Source organism: Terrapene carolina, unplaced genomic scaffold, assembly GCF_002925995.2.
Source record: "Terrapene carolina triunguis isolate 2854851 unplaced genomic scaffold, T_m_triunguis-2.0 Scaffold131, whole genome shotgun sequence".
Lineage (NCBI taxonomy): Eukaryota > Metazoa > Chordata > Testudines > Emydidae > Terrapene > Terrapene triunguis.
The window spans coordinates 6,175,592-6,191,468 of NW_020664482.1; the positions used below are offsets into that span (position 1 = coordinate 6,175,592).

The 15,877-nt window shown below is 44.1% G+C and overlaps 1 protein-coding gene across 1 annotated transcript in view; it reads right to left on the bottom strand.

Annotated features, from left to right (window-relative positions):
- The window catches only part of MCF2 (MCF.2 cell line derived transforming sequence), an 82,105-nt gene that overhangs the window by 46,273 nt on the left and 19,955 nt on the right, over positions 1-15,877 (bottom strand). The window contains exons 2-4 of the mRNA XM_026652975.1: positions 15,739-15,807; positions 14,865-14,979; positions 10,303-10,393 (exon numbers count right to left, since the gene is read on the bottom strand). Coding sequence (XP_026508760.1) covers positions 10,303-10,393; positions 14,865-14,979; positions 15,739-15,807 — 275 coding nt within the window. The remainder of the gene's footprint in view (positions 1-10,302; positions 10,394-14,864; positions 14,980-15,738; positions 15,808-15,877) is intronic.

Consider the following 15,877-nt stretch of genomic DNA (forward strand, 5'->3'; position numbering starts at 1 on the left):
ATGAAAATGATATGGGGTATGGAACAGCTTCCATATGAGGAGACATTAAAAGAAGTCTGGGACAGTTCATCTTAGAAAGGAGACGACTAAGGGGGGATATGCTAGAGATATATGAAATCATCAATGCTGTGGAGAAAGTGAATAAGAAAGCATTATTTACTCCACCACATAACACAAGAACCAGGGGTCATCCAATGAAAATTAGTAGCAACAGGTTAAAACAAACCAAAGGCACGGTCTTCACACAAGGCACGGTCAACCTGTGGAACTCGTTGCAAGGGGACGTTGTGAAGGCTTAAAGTATAACTGGGTTAAAAAAAGAATTAGATACGTTCATGCAGGATGAGTCCACCAATGGCTATTAGCCAAAATGATCAGGGGATGCAACCCCAGGGGTGTCCCTAAACCTCTGAGTGCTAGAAGCTGGGACTGGACGTCGGGATGGATCATGCAATAATCACCCTGTTCTGTTCATTCCCTCTGAAGCATCTGACACTGGCCACTGTCAGAAGACAGGATACTGGCAAGATGGGCTAGTTTGAGCCAATATGGCCACGCTTATGTTTTTCTTATTAAAATTTTTTTTTAAAAACTGATTGTGGATTATATTCCTCTTAGAAATGGTCAGTGCTCTTTAGCATCACAAGAGCCACATAAATGTAGCAATTTTAAACGGGAGTGAAAAAATAAATGAACACAAACTAAGTTCCCATTCAATGGGAATTTTGCCAGGGTTCAAGATTTGGCTCTGACAGCAAGAGCAAACCACTAAATGGCCAGTGACATTGTCATCTCAGATTCAAATCCTGGGTGCCTACCCTTTCCTTGCCAATATTTGTACACTATTGCTTTGATGCCGAGTGTTGGTTAGTAAAACGTTTGCCCGTCTAGAGTTCCGTGAACCTTGCACAATGAAACCTCCCACCAGGTCGAACCTGTGCCTGGGCTTGTTACCAATCGAAACCTGGTCCCGGTCATAGAAAGCTTTGCAAATCTGGGGCTAGGTCTACACTACGTGAATAGCGTAGCTGAAGTTGCGTATTTTAGGTCGACTTACCTGGCTGTGAGGACGGCGGCGAGTCGACCGCTGCCGCGCCGCCGTCGACTCCGCTTCCGCCTCTTGCCGCGGTGGATTTCCGGAGTCGACGGCAGAGCCATCGGGGATCGATTTTATCACGTCTTCACTAGACGCGATAAGTCGATCCCCAATAGATCGATTGCTACCCGCCGATCTGGCGGGTAGTGAAGACGTGCCCTGGTTCTAAGACTGGCTATTACTCCCTTCTTCCAACAGGCTCAGAATCTCCCTTTGGCAAATCTGCTGGGAGCCGGGCGGCCTGCAGGTCTCTCTCCCAACGAGACGGCACCTAACACACTCCTGATATTTCTGAGCAGTCAGGCTGACTGGAGCTCTCCATCTTCTACGTGGGTCAGTAGGGAAGGCAAGCCCCCTCCCATATGGTCCAGAGAAGCAGGCTGCCTGTCCACCCTTCTGTGTGGCAATCAGTGGGACTCCAAATGCTGCTGCTGCTGACGGTCCCATGGTTGGTTCATGGCTGGCCTGTTATGTCTTTCTGAGCTCTGATGCACCCCACAATGCACAGCAGTGCTAGGGAGTCCCCAAAACAGGTGAGGGGAGGGAGGCGTGTATCCATTATTGGCAAGAATTAAATACAGGCATCAGTCAGCATGCTCTAGCACAGTGGTGCATTCTGGCAGGGTTTGGGGGAAAGGGAAGGTGTCAGACCCTAGACTAAGGTCAAGTCCAGTGTAGGCAGCAGTTATAGGGTGAGCTGCCACAAGTTTATAGGACTGATGCTGTGAAACTGGTGGGGGAAAGGTCTGGGAAGAAGCTCATTCCCATGCAAAGCACCACCCTCAACCAGAGGGGTATTGCCAACCACTAAGCTCCCACCCTAGACAAGGTAGGTCTGGAGAGAGGTGGGTTTTCTGGGAGAGGGGAGGTCTTCAACTTCACATTTTGATAATGTCAAGACACCAGTATCTCCCAGGAGGTTTTCATTGACCCAAGCAAAGCCTGGTGGTTTCATCTGAGCATCTCAACGCAATCCTCGGTGGGAGTGAACCTGACATGCCAAGTTTAGAAGGATTTAAGTACAGTTACAGAACCAGAGACCAATTTTATCTCACCCCATTGTGTGTTAAGTTCAGACAGTTTGCTGACAAGGAATGCAACCGTCCTCAAAAGGTCAGAAACAAAGAACGAGCCTCATTTTCCTTTTGCCAAGAGTAGTGTTAACTGGCAGAGCGGGAAATCTCCAACTTGAAAGTCTGCAACACTCCAAATTAAGGTGGGTTTTTTTTGCCATTTTTTCTTCTCCCAAGTCAGAGCTTCCTCTGCTAACACGCAGGGGTTTGTTTCAAGAAGGTTGTGCTGTCTGGTTCTCCCTGATAATAGATAGATTCTGAGGTGTTGGACATTTGATGCAAGCCACATGGTTGGTCACACGGCATCTCTCCTGGTCATTAGATTGGCCTGCCCCCATGAACTCAGGAGGCTCAGGGAAATCACTGGGCGTCCCCCCTATGAGGTCTCTGTGCCTATATACTACTGGCAGAGCATGTATTCTGCTCTGGAGCTGCATTCCTATCACATGAAATTCCCTAGTTTAGCCTCAGCCTTAAAACCACTTTACTCTTGGTTTATTGGTCTCACCTCACAGCATAGCAATTTCAACAGCAGACGTTCCTCTGAAAACCAGTCAGGGCCGCGGCCGCCACTCCAAGGAGGTTGCAGGGCTCCATCAAGGGGCCACAGCAAGCTGAGACTGGACAGGCACAGCCTATATTCCTCCCAACTCCTGCACCCAATCAAGTCAATGGCCCAAATTGACATGAATTGACATGAACAAGCACCGCCACTTCCAAACGTGGTAGTTCTGGCAGACCTCACAGCTTGACCTTTGAACAAACTGGGAAGCTTTCATGCAGCTGTTGTGTTAAACTCTGGCCCAGTGCCTCTCTGCAGTCAACAGTCTGTTGAGAGTGGACCCACTCCTGGCTCCCGTGTGCTCCCAGGCCATCTGGGTAAAATCTAAGTTGTAGGTCTACAGGGCACTCTCCTTGGCTCAGACCTCTTGTCTGATGCCCTTCCTTGGGACATAGGGTGCTGCTGCCCTAGACCCCAAAATCAAAAGCCCCCAGTCTCTTACATGTGCTCATCCAGCGCTCCAACTAGAGGCTCTCTGGACGTCTAATTTAAACCCTTTAGGGACAAGATATCAGGATAGCAAGAAACATTGGCTTGACAAAGGAATTTCTTAACCAGGATGAGTTTACTCAAAGCACAAAACGTTACAGATCTCTGAAAACAACCAAAGTCCTGAAATGCACCCTCCCTGCGAGGCTGAGGTTTGTCAACATTTCAGGCTGGGAAGAATTCCTCCTGCAACTCTTTCTTACGTGTGACAATGATCAGTGCCCTCGCCCCCTTGGACAGAAAAGAATCCTTCTCTTAAACAGGAACCCTGTCTCTGAGCTTTTTGCTCAGAGAGTGAAACTACAGATCCATCAGTTACTCTCCCCCTCCCACTGCCCACTCCTTCCCCTGTACAGGGTGCTGTGTAGAAAAGCCACTGTTCCCCAGGGGGCTAGGCCTGTAAATGAGACACAATCAGCGACCAGGGCCCCAAATTTCTCTGTGACGGCTCTTAGGCCACGTCTACACTACGGACTTTACAGAGGCACAGCTGTGCCGCTGTAAGGTTGCCCATGTAGCTGCTCTTTGCCGGCAGGAGAGAGCTCTCCTGCCGGCATAATTAAATCACCCCTAACAAGCGGCAATAGCTATGTCAGCAGAAGAGCATCTCCCGCTGACATAGCGTTGTCCACACCGGCGCTTTTGTCGGTGAAACTTTTGCCAAGTTTTACCAACAAAAGTGCTTGTGTAGACATAAGCCTTAGTGTTAGTCCTTCAACAAGGTGTCAAACATCTTCCCCAAGCATGGCAATTCATTGGGATGAAGTACAATAGATTGCCTTTGGGCATGTCTGGGGGTATGCCATCATAGTTCCCAGCATTTTCACACGTACTACGAGAGAGAGTTCATAATCTGGCACAGATTTATCCCAGTCTGTCACATCTGGGATACAGGCAAATTCCAGTTTGATATGGTATTTTTAATGTTGTATCCTAAATGTATGTAGGAGGATCTGTTTGCTATTAAACACGTGTCACGTTTCACCCCAGAGGTAGCTGCATTTCCAGAACAGGAAACATGATTCCTAGTGTTTAGAAAGCATTTTAAACCTGCATGAAAGGTGATTTTATCAATGTACAATCAAGGTCACCACTTAATGAGGAGCAAAAAGGTGATACGTACTTGACAAAGAAATGTACCTTTTGCAGATCAATATCTAGTATGGACTACATATGGAAAAAACCCTTGCTTTAAGTCTGCTACCAGCAGAAAGGTGTCCTCTGTGTAGTATGAACTTAAGGGCAAAGATGATAGATAAAAATAAAAAAAATCAGCTGGTTTAACAATTATTCGAAGTTAACATTTATGAAGGGACTAAAAACAAATCCCGGCCCTTTACAATCATCGCACTACTCTACACTTTAACTGAGGTTAGCCAGCACCTTTGCGCTTAACTCTAGTATTAGCCAAGGCAAGAAAATGTGTCATGCTACAATATGACAGAGAAAGAACACATGGGGAACTTTCACACCCTATGTTCCAAAAAGTTAAAAGAGGAAGTAACTTAACCCAGCTGAACTTCCAGTCCTACTATTTATTATACTAAAGAGAATCATTGTCACTTGATAAAACCTGGTAAAAAAACTCATGAACCCTTGATACTCAACTTCCCCTTCTCCAGCTTCTAGTATTCTCTATAATGTGAGAGTTAGAAAAGAATTTGAAGTAATCTGTACAATTAAAAAAAATCAACCAGCTGCTAATGTTTTAATAGTCTTCCTAATTTCGTAGCACAATAATTCGTGTTTTTTTTTTTAAAAATGATCCTAAAGTTCTAAGGACATAAAAAATTATGCCCATAAGGGGCAATCCACTTTTAGCAAGTGAAGCATCCTATTGTCTTAAATACACATTGTTTTGTGACTAAAGTAGGACGTTACATAGATTGGAAGGAACATGGCCATTATTTACTTAATTTTCTGCACTAAAAGCATTTACCATCTTTTCTAGGAATTACATTTAAAAGTATACTCTCCCCCTGAATAGACAACCCTCCCCTGGGACTTCCCTGCACCCGGGGAAAGAAGAACAGGCCAAGAGGAAAGGAAAATCCACCAGTTAAGTTTGATCCTGGACACAGGAAACTGATCAATACACAGATTGCAAAGTTAGTGACTTTCTTCTCTCCTTGGAGAGCAAAGTCAGGCACCAAAACGCTGGGGCTGGCTTCGACTTCTGCTGAAGCTAACAAAGCTACAACCTGGTGTGATGGCTTTATTATACCGGCTGCACAGTTAACCACAAAAGCGATTTGCCCGGCTGCTGCTCCAACCGCAGGAGAGCCCGCTCTCTTTCAGGCCTTTTCCCAGGAAGGCGTTGGGTTTATGGTGAAAGCAGCCCCTAACCCCTTTGGCTAGCGATTTTGTTTTAATGTCACCTAAGCACGGAGGACAATGCTGCCGAGAGATTTCCGGAGATGCCTCCCTCTAAAGGAGACGTTACTAAAAATACTCCCCGGGATGCGGGGCTGAAATCGGGCTGTCCATGCAAGAGGCAGACGGTGGGTCGCATGCAGCACATGCAAACGCAGGGCTCTCCCCCGGTGCTGCAGCAGCCTTGCGCTTGAACTTGGGCTGTGCGGTTTGCAGGACTGCCGGCGGAGCGCCCTTACCGCATTCCTCCGGAGCCTCGGCATGCCTCCGGCGGGGTCCGCCTCGGCCATCGCCTTTCTTCCCCGCCTGGCAGGAGCCGCTTCTCAGGAGGGGCTGGAAAATCCCAGTCGCCAGCCGGCTTCCCGCAACGCGGCTCCCATCGCAGCCCTGCAAGCAGCCTCCGGCCCCAGCGCCCCGCACTGATTCCCTAGGGGCCCCCGCGCCTCATCCCCGTTCAACCCAGGGGGGATCAGCCGGTGCAGGCTGCTGGAGCGGACCAGGCATGCACCAGGCGTGCGGGGCCGGCGATTGACTCGTGCCTGCTCCCTCCGAGAAGGGCTCCCTTTTTCTTTTTAAGGTGGAATGCCAACAATCTTCCTCGAGTGAGGGGTAGTTCATTTAGTTGGGCGCTCTGTTGGGAACCCTTAAGAAAGCAAAACTCCATCCCTGTACCTGGGGAAATACCGTATGTCTTGAATTAGTGGGGCCTGCAATATGTATTTTTAAAGGATATGCCCAATTATGCAACAGAAAAAGCTAGAGAAGCCAAGCCTGTCCAATCCTGAAGCCTGGGACGTACAGGGAGGGCCTGACTTTCTAAACGGGATGGTACAAATATGCACACACATTGCACATGCATACTGTCACCAGGCGGATACTTACATCTGCAAATGGGGGGGGGGGGGGGGAGAAGAGGTGATATCTTTTATTGGACCAACTTGTGTTACTGAGACACAAGCTTTGGAGCTTACACAGAATTCTTCTTTAGGTCACAGAGCTCTGCCTAATAGGCTGGGAAGCTTGTCTCTCTCACCCACAGAAATTGGTCCAAGAAAAGATATTGCCTCACCCACCTTGTCTCTCTAATACCTTGGGACCAACATGGCTCCAACAGCGCTGCATACCCCATGTCTGCAGTTAGGCACATACCTGAAGAAAAACTCGACGTAAACTCGAAAGCTTGCCTCCCGCGCCAACAGAAGTTAGCCCAATAAAAGATATTATGTCACCCGCCTCGTCTCTCTATACCTGGTCAGATCTGCCATTGCAGCCAGATTTTTGCACATGCGCACTTCAGAAAAATCAGGCCCTGTGCATTTTGAATTCAACTTATGTGGTAGTTATTTTACTCCATCATATCAGAGAACAGAAAATGTCTGACTCCAAACTTTGGTCAAGTCTAATATTATGACTGATCATTGGAAAAGTAATCAAGTCTCTATTCTTCCTTGTCTTGCCTCTTCTTCCCCCGCCCCCACCCCACCCACAAAGCAAAGGGTAATAAGGTATTACATGGGAACATAGACCATAAGGCTGGAATGGACCTCCAGGGTCATTGAGATCAGTCCCCTGCTATCACAAGCAACCCCGTCACATAATCACATTCATAAACTTATCAATCTCCATCTTAAAACTAGTTAGTTCCCTGGCCCAGTTACATGGCATCTTAAGGTCTGATCCTACTACTGTCTTTTCACAGGCAGAACTCAAGTCTTACAACTTTGTGTACACAGATTTTTCTGTCTTTCATTCTTAGTTGCATTGGGTGTCTCTGGATTGTTTGCACACAGCACTGCCTTAAGTGCTCAGATACACAGTGAGAGAGTCACCTCTGTCTGTGGATGCAGAAGGAAATGCACAGCACATATCTTATGAGATCACATGCTCATGTATCATTTAAAATGAAATGTAAAGGGCAGGCACTTTTGTGAAAGCTACATCAGGACAGGCCAGCAGAGCTCTCATTCTAAAAAAATGGTTTCAAGCTATTTGAATGGAAAATGCCATTCAAGGGCCAGAAAAAGCTCCCATTGGGATCAATGCAAGCATTGCCCGTGTAAAGGCAATAGGACCAGGCTCTGATAGTCATGACTTATTTTAACTATCAAAAAATACCATTACTGCCACTAGACGCCTATCAGCAAAAATGTCCCTAATGCCATGTTCAGCAATAGTTAATGGTCGAACATTTGTTAATACTTAAGATCTGACCTGACCGGGCATCAGCTAGCCCAACGAGATTTCGGTACAAAGTGGTCTAAGTTATACACTCCTCTCGATAAACTCTCTTTGCCTCATTCTCTATCAGCTGAGTTTGCATATCCAACTCAGCATCTGAAGTGTCTCTTTGCGGGCAGGTGTACACCACCACCTAAGTCGATATAACTTATGTCACTCAGGGGTGTGAAAAAGCCCCCCCCCGTCGCTCAGGGGTGTGAAAAGCCCCCCATCCAGAAATGCAAGTTTTGCGCTGTCCACATCAGCACTATGTTGGCCAGAGACACACTTCCGCTGATTGAGCTTCTGCTTCTCACCAAGGCAGAGTAATTACGCCGACAGGAGAGCGCTCTCCCGTGGACATGGTGCATCCTCACCAGAAGGGTGCAGCTACACGGATGTAGTGAAATGGTGTAGACTTGCCCTGTATTACGGGAGGAAGTGACGGTGATGATTGTGACCTTTTCAGAACATTTCTTTTCACCTTCCACTGTAGCAAGGTCAGTTTAGATCTGGCCTTTCACTGCCTGCTTTTTAGTACAGCCTCCATTCATTATAAAAGTGATTTTTTATATACACCAGTGTTGCACTTTTAGACTACATTTTAATTTTTGCAAAAGACCATGTACTGTTGACTAGCGGGGGGAGGGGAGGGAAGTGTTACTTGTGAGATTTGTTCCGCATCTGATGGTACATCTGCTCTAGTTAATTAAGAGAGACACATTTTATATACATATATCTGTACCCACATGCTTTATATGGCAGCATTGGACTATGTTTCTCCAGAGGAGAAGGGGAGAAGCAGCAGGAAGGAGGCATGGGTCTTAGCTGGATATAACATCTCCCCACACTCACAGAGAGCAGGGCAGGGCAAGTCAGCTAGAAGAACCAAAAAACATTCAGAACAGAGTGTGGCAGTTACTAGGCATGCTCAGTAGTTGTTTCTGAGGCTGATCCATGCAGGACTAAGAGCTGTGTCTGCTCTGAAGTCTGGGTCCCAATCCCTGTACCATTTTGGATACAGTCTACAGTTAACCCTATTACATATATGGGCACGCACATATCATAGAATCATAGAATATCAGGGTTGGAAGGGACCTCAGGAGGTCATCTAGTCCAACCCCCTGCTCAAAGCAGGACCAATTCCCAACTAAATCATCCCAGCCAGGGCTTTGTCAAGCCTGACCTTAAAAAGCTCTAAGGAAGGAGATTCCAACACCTCCCTAGGTAACCAGTTCCAGTGCTTCACCACCCTCCTAGTGAAAAGGTTTTTCCTAATATCCAACCTAAACCTCCCCCACTGCAACTCGAGACCATTACTCCTTGTTCTGTCATCTGCTACCACTGAGAACAGTCTAGATCCATCCTCTTTGGAACTCCCTTTCAGGTAGTTGAAAGCAGCTATCAAATCCCCCCTCATTCTTCTCTTCTGCAGACTAAACAATCCCAGTTCCCTTAGCCTCTCCTCATAAGTCATGTGCTCCAGCCCCCTAATCATTCTTGTTGCCCTCCGCTGGACTCTTTCCAATTTTTCCACATTCTTCTTGTAGTGTGGGGCCCAGAACTGGACACAGTACTCCAGATGAGGCCTCACCAATGCCGAATAGAGGGGAACGATCACGTCCTTCGATCTGCTGGCAATGCTCCTACTTATACAGCCCAAAATGCCGTTAGCCTTCTTGGCAACAAGGGCACACTGCTGACTCATATCCAGCTTCTCATCCACTGTAACCCTTAGGTCCTTTTCTGCAGAACTGCTTCCTAGCCATTCAGTCCCTAGTCTGTAACAGTGAATGGGATTCTTCTGTCCTAAGTGCAGGACTCTGCACTTGTCCTTGTTGAACCTCATCAGATTTCTTTTGGCCCAATCCTCTAATTTGTCTAGGTCCCTCTGTATCCTATCCCTACCCTCCAGCGTATCTACCACTCCTCCCAGTTTAGTGTCATCTGCAAACTTGCTGAGAGTGCAGTCCACGCCATCCTCCAGATCATTAATGAAGATATTGAACAAAACCGGCCCCAGGAACGACCACATGTAAACTTCAAAGTAGTTTTTCCCTGATTTTTTATATATAAAAATTATGGTGGGGGGACTATTTTGAAGGATATTTTGCAGTAAATAAAACTTTGCCCAATTAAGGGTAAAATAATCATCTGCTACTAAAAATCAGAACCTACACATAGAATATATGCTGAGATGGATTGTCTAAACATCAAATGCCCAGCGCAGGGCACAAAAATGTGTACACAGCTGTGTGACTAATTTGCATGAGCACAGGCAAATGATCAGTTGGATGTCCAAACAGCTAAAATATGCATACAAATTAGGTACATCACAATACCTGCATTTACTATGGTGAAAAGGGTCACAGAAATGCCTTGAAAGAGAGACTAGTTCAACAGGTCTGGGATACAGATGTTTTCAAAATCTGAAACAATGTACATGATGACTCAGTACCGTAACAAAACATTTAACAATAAGAAGGGCTTACTGCTATCCTTTGGAGAGTCATTTTGACAGACGTCCATGTATCCAATCTTCTATCCAGGATTAGGATAAATTTTGTGTCAGATTCATGTTGACTACCAAGACAAGAAAATACCAAGTAGCTAGGTAACATTTTGAGAGCAAGCCATTTCAGTCCCAGTAAAAAAAACAAACACACAAAGTTCTCATAAATACCCACAACACAATACCTCTGGCACCTTTCGTAAACATTAAAATTCCATTTGAAACTATTTTCTACAGTTGGTTCCAGAAATAAACTCAACAACCTATCTCACTATTATTTAACAGCAAGCTTGACATTCGAAACATGCAAAGTTGCTCCTGTTCAATGGGAATTTTATTTGCACTTGAGCAGGCTGTGTGTGCAGTTTGGAAAGTTCCTTACAAATCCACATTACTTTGGAGCTGGAATTTGCAAAGGAGCCTAAGAACTCCCTTAAATTCCTTAGAAAATCCCAACCCTAATAGATAACTGAGCAGTACTCTAGTTCTACACACTGGGGGATAACATGTGTTCAGATGAGTCCCTGTCTACGATACAAGTACAACCATATCAAGGAATCTGGTTACAACTCTTTAAGTGTACGTCTGTTTTGAAAAGTGGGTAGGCATACCTGGATTAGCGTTAATCTAGCTAGCATGGGTAACAATAGCAGCGTAGATATGGTGGCATGGACTTCAGCATGGGTTAGCAACCAGAGAACACACTTGGAGTCCCTAAAGCCACCATGTCTACACTGATATTGTTACCTGTGCTAGCTAGATTAACGCTAACATCGGTATGCCTGTGTATGTGCTACAATTACGTAGACATACATTAACAGTCCTGGTCTTGTTATAATACATGGTTAAAGCTACATCTACATTACAAGCTGCAATCATGTTTATAGTCAGGTTAAAGGGTAACCCATTTGTAACCAAGGCCCCTAATACGTGCGTGCTTGCAATACACAGGGTCTTAATGCAAACAACGTGTAAAAAAAGTCCCGATTTAGGGAAACAAAGGCATAAGAAGCTGTATACTCATTCCAAGAATAATTATTTATTACTACCACATGACAGTCAATATTTGGCAAGGTTATCGTTTTATATCCGTTCCTCTCTCCCCTTATTACTAGTGTATCCAGATAAGTCTTTCCTGTGAGCACATCTTCATGTAGTGCTATTAAGTGAGGGCAGCCTTCGTGTATGCAAAGAGCAGAGTCATATTAGTTACCTTTATACTCAAAAAAATTAACTGCAATTAAAAAAATTAATTGCAATTAATTGCACCATTAAACAATAGAATACCAACTGAAATGTATTAAATATTTTGGGATGTTTTTCTACATTTTCAAATATATTGATTTTTATTACTACACAGAATACAAAGTGCTCACTTTATATTATTTTTATTACAAATATTTGCACTGTAAAAATGATAAACAAAAGAAAAAGCATTTTTCAATTCACCTCAATACAAGTACTGTAGTGCAATCTCTATCATGAAAGTGTAACTTACAAATGTAGATTTTTTTTGTTACATAACTGCACTCAAAAACAAAACAATGTAAAACTTTAGAGCCTACAAGTCCACTCAGTCCTACTTCTTGTTCAGCCAATCGCTAAGACAAACAAGTTTGTTGACATTTACAGGAGATGGTGCTGCCTGCTTCTTGTTTACAATGTCACCTGAAAGTGAGAACAGGTGTTCACATGGCACTTTTGTAGCGGGCATTGCAAGATATTTACATGCCAGATATGTTAAACATTTGTATGCCCCTTCATGCTTCAGCCACCATTCCAGAGGACATGTTTCTATGCTGATGATGTTCGTTAAAAAACTAGTGCGTTAATTAAATTTGTGACTGAACTCCTTGGGGGGGAATTGTATGTTTACCCGAATTCTGCCATATATTTCATATTATAGCAGTCTCGGATGATGACCCAGCATGTTTGATTTACGAACATTGTCACTGCAGATTTGACAAAATGCAAAGAAGTTACCAATGTGAGATTTCTAAAAATAGCTACAGCACTCGACACAATTTAAGAATCTGAAGTGCCGTCCAAAATCTGAGAGGGATGAGGCACATGCTTTCAGAAGTCTTGAAAGAGCAGCACTCTGATGCGGAAACTACAGAACCCGAACCACCAAAAAAGAAAATCAACCTTCTGCTGGTGGCATCTGATTCAGATGATGAAAATGAACATGCATCGGTCTGCTCTGCTTTGGATCATTATTGAGCAGAACTTGCCATCAGCATGAAAGCATGTCCTCTGGAATGGTAGGGAAACCATGAAGGGACATATGAATCTTTAGCGCATCTGGCACGTAAATATCTTGTGACGCTGTTTACAACAGTGCCATGCGAACGCCTGTTCTCATTTTCAGGTGACATTGTAAACAAGAAGCAGGCAGCATTATCTCCTGCAAATGTAACCAAACTTGTTTGTCTGAGTGACCGGCTGAAGTAGGACTGAGTGGACTTATAGGCGCTAAAGTTTTACATTGCTTTATTTTTGAATGCAGTTATTTTTTGTACATAATTCGACATTTGTGAGTTCAACTTTCATGATCAAGAGATTGCACTACAGCACTTATATTAGGGGAATTGAAAATACTATTTCTTCTGTTTTTTTTCAGTGCAAATATTTGTAATAAAAAATAAATATAAAGTGAGCACTGTACACTTTGTATTCTGTGTTGTAACTGAAATCAATATATTTGAAAATGTAGAAAACATCCAAAAATATTTAAATAAATGGTATTCTATTATGGTTTAACAGTGCGATTAATCACGATTAATTTTTTTAATCGCTTGACAGCCCTAATCACAACGTTTTAGATTCCCTCGGGATACAAAGCATCCTATTACTAAAGTTAAAAATCAAAAGAGGCTCTCAGAACCGTAGGAAGAGAAGAGAAGCAGGTAGTGTGACTCACTGCAAATAAAGTGCCAACTTTATGTTTGAATCATCATCAGTCTTATAGCCCTCAACAGGGCTTCACATGGAATAGGTCAAAAATACATAATATTAAATGTAATTTTATAACATTGTATGTATTTGCAATAATAGTATAGAACAGCAGATGTTGCATTCGGTATAAAATTCTGTGGAAATCAACAAGGTTGAGTAGTGGTCTCATATAGTCACATGTCACACCCCCTACCGACCAGAGAAGCATTACTCCTACTTTCAACAGACCCAGAAAAAACATCTTGCTGTGACATGGTTTCCATGAATGCCAAGTTTCAACCATCGCCTGATATGAAGCTGCCTGGCAGTGTGTGAAGTGAAGACAGAAAAATCTGAGCAAAGTTTGAGAGAGAGAGGAGGAAGAAAAACAGGAAAAGGGAACAGGAGGTGAAAGGATATGAAGGAAAGGCAATGAGGAGAGAAGAGGAGTCAGGTGGGGAAGTAAAGCAGGAAGAAGCGGCAAGTAAGGGAAATAGCAGAAGAGAAATGACTAGAGATGGAAATGGAGCCTCCAATGAACTTGCAGCGGCTGGTTCACAACCAGAGACTGCAAGGTCTGTTTGCACATGCCCAACTCTACTAGAAAGGCTGTGCTGACACAAGCCCTCTCTTAGAGGAACTGGTGGCCAGCTGGCACCACACTGGGAGTGCCACCTAATATCCCGGGACCCACACAACTATAACAACACTGTATACAACCTAGCTGCACTGGGAGTTTTGCTCTATCAGCACAACTGTGATGAGGGTAGATGTAGAATGCAAGTCACTCAAGAATTAAATAGGGCACAAGAACCCAGCAACTCTTTGTCCTTGAGTTTGTGAGAAAACACATGGCACTTTTCCAGGACAGCGGTTGATGGCCACCTAGCAGTCTTCACCCTGCTCACTCTGTAGCAAGCAATTTGCCGAACTAGGTGAGAGAGAGTTAAAAAGAGATTAAGCATTCCAGGTAACTTCAATCCACCAGGCTCAGGAAGAAGAAATTGTTCAGATCCATTAATCCTAGCATAACTACCTTGTGGGACTGGTAGACTGTCAGCGAGTAAACGTTGCTATAGAAAAACAGTACTGGAAAACGTAGTACAGCACCAGGAGAGCAAGCATAATGATCTAGGAAGGTATTCAACCAAATGGCTCTCGTTCCTTTAGTTATTTTACTTCTCAAGGTCTCGCTCTCTTTTTCCAAATTAACATACTCTCCACTTGCACGTGCAAAATATATCCCAGATTATTTGCCGGTGGCATATCATTTTTGAGTGCTGACGCCCATCTAAGGTTAAGCCAAGTGATTCCTTTAATTATTATGGTCATCGGGTAGGTTTATGAAACCAGCAGCCAATAGGGACAAAAATTGACTTTTTAGTTAATTTATATTTATATTTATATTTATATTTGTAGTTATTGGTGTAAGAAATACCAATGTAACACTCTGGCTCAACATCATGAGGCTTTGCAGGTAATTTCCTCCTTCTCTAACTAGCTTCATTCACAATGAGACAATTGTACCGCAGCTCACATGTCCGACACCAGATCAGATGGGAGCCTCTGCCAACGAAGCATGAAAGCCGGAAGGCAGCACCGTACCTTGGGACCGAAGTTAAGTATGTTAAGACTTTCGTTAGAACCTCCTCTGATGCTTCATGGAAATGGGAGTTTTCAGGAAACGTGATGATCCAACCGTTGTCTTTCCCTCGGCCACCTACAAGTAAAAGAACAGTGCTTGTCTGAACAGTTTGTCCAGAAACCACGCCAAGCCGTAAAAGCCCCAATTTAAAACAAAACACGCAGCCCCATAAGCCCAAGTAAGCTGACCCTGGCCAGCCCCAGATCTCTTCTTCCAGTGTGGACATACCCTAAAATCACTTTTGAAAATGGGACATAAGGGGTACTATTTTCAGTGGTACCTCTCTTCAGGCAGGAACTTTCTTAGTTTTTCATCTGATCCTTCCTGAGGAAAGGACCTGGGAACTGGCCCCTAAAACATTTCAGTATTATGGGCCAAATTCTACCTTGGGTTTCAAATGCACATTTCCCACATAAGAGTTAGAACTATCAAAAGTATTAGATGCTGGGGGAGGGGAGAGTTAACCAGATGTATCACTTAATCTCCATATCAGCATACTTAGGATGTGACGGCAAAGAAGTCGGGGGGGAAAAGGGTTAATACTTGTAAACTGGCCACAAGCCCATAGAAATATATTCTATTTCAAAGCACCATACTTGTTAGTACTCTAAATGTTTGAAAAGTGGAATATTTTGTAGCATGGCTTGAGAAAGAAACCTAAGTTGGTCTTTCAAACTGCCACAATGTTTTATTAACAACATTGCTAGTGGCACCGGTGATGACCTGATGAATATTCTCCTGTGTATAGTATCATTTTGCCAAACAGTGCATAGGTTCACACAGAGAATTAAATTACTTTACACAGAGAACATGGGGAAAGTTTACCACACTCACCAGAAAGAAACGCAAACTTTTTCCTCAAATCGTCACTGATGTCCTTTGCACAAATGGGAACTGTGGTTTCTAGAAAAAATAGCAAGAACAAAACAACAAAATGCATTAGTGGAGGCTTATCACTACTCCACTAAACTAA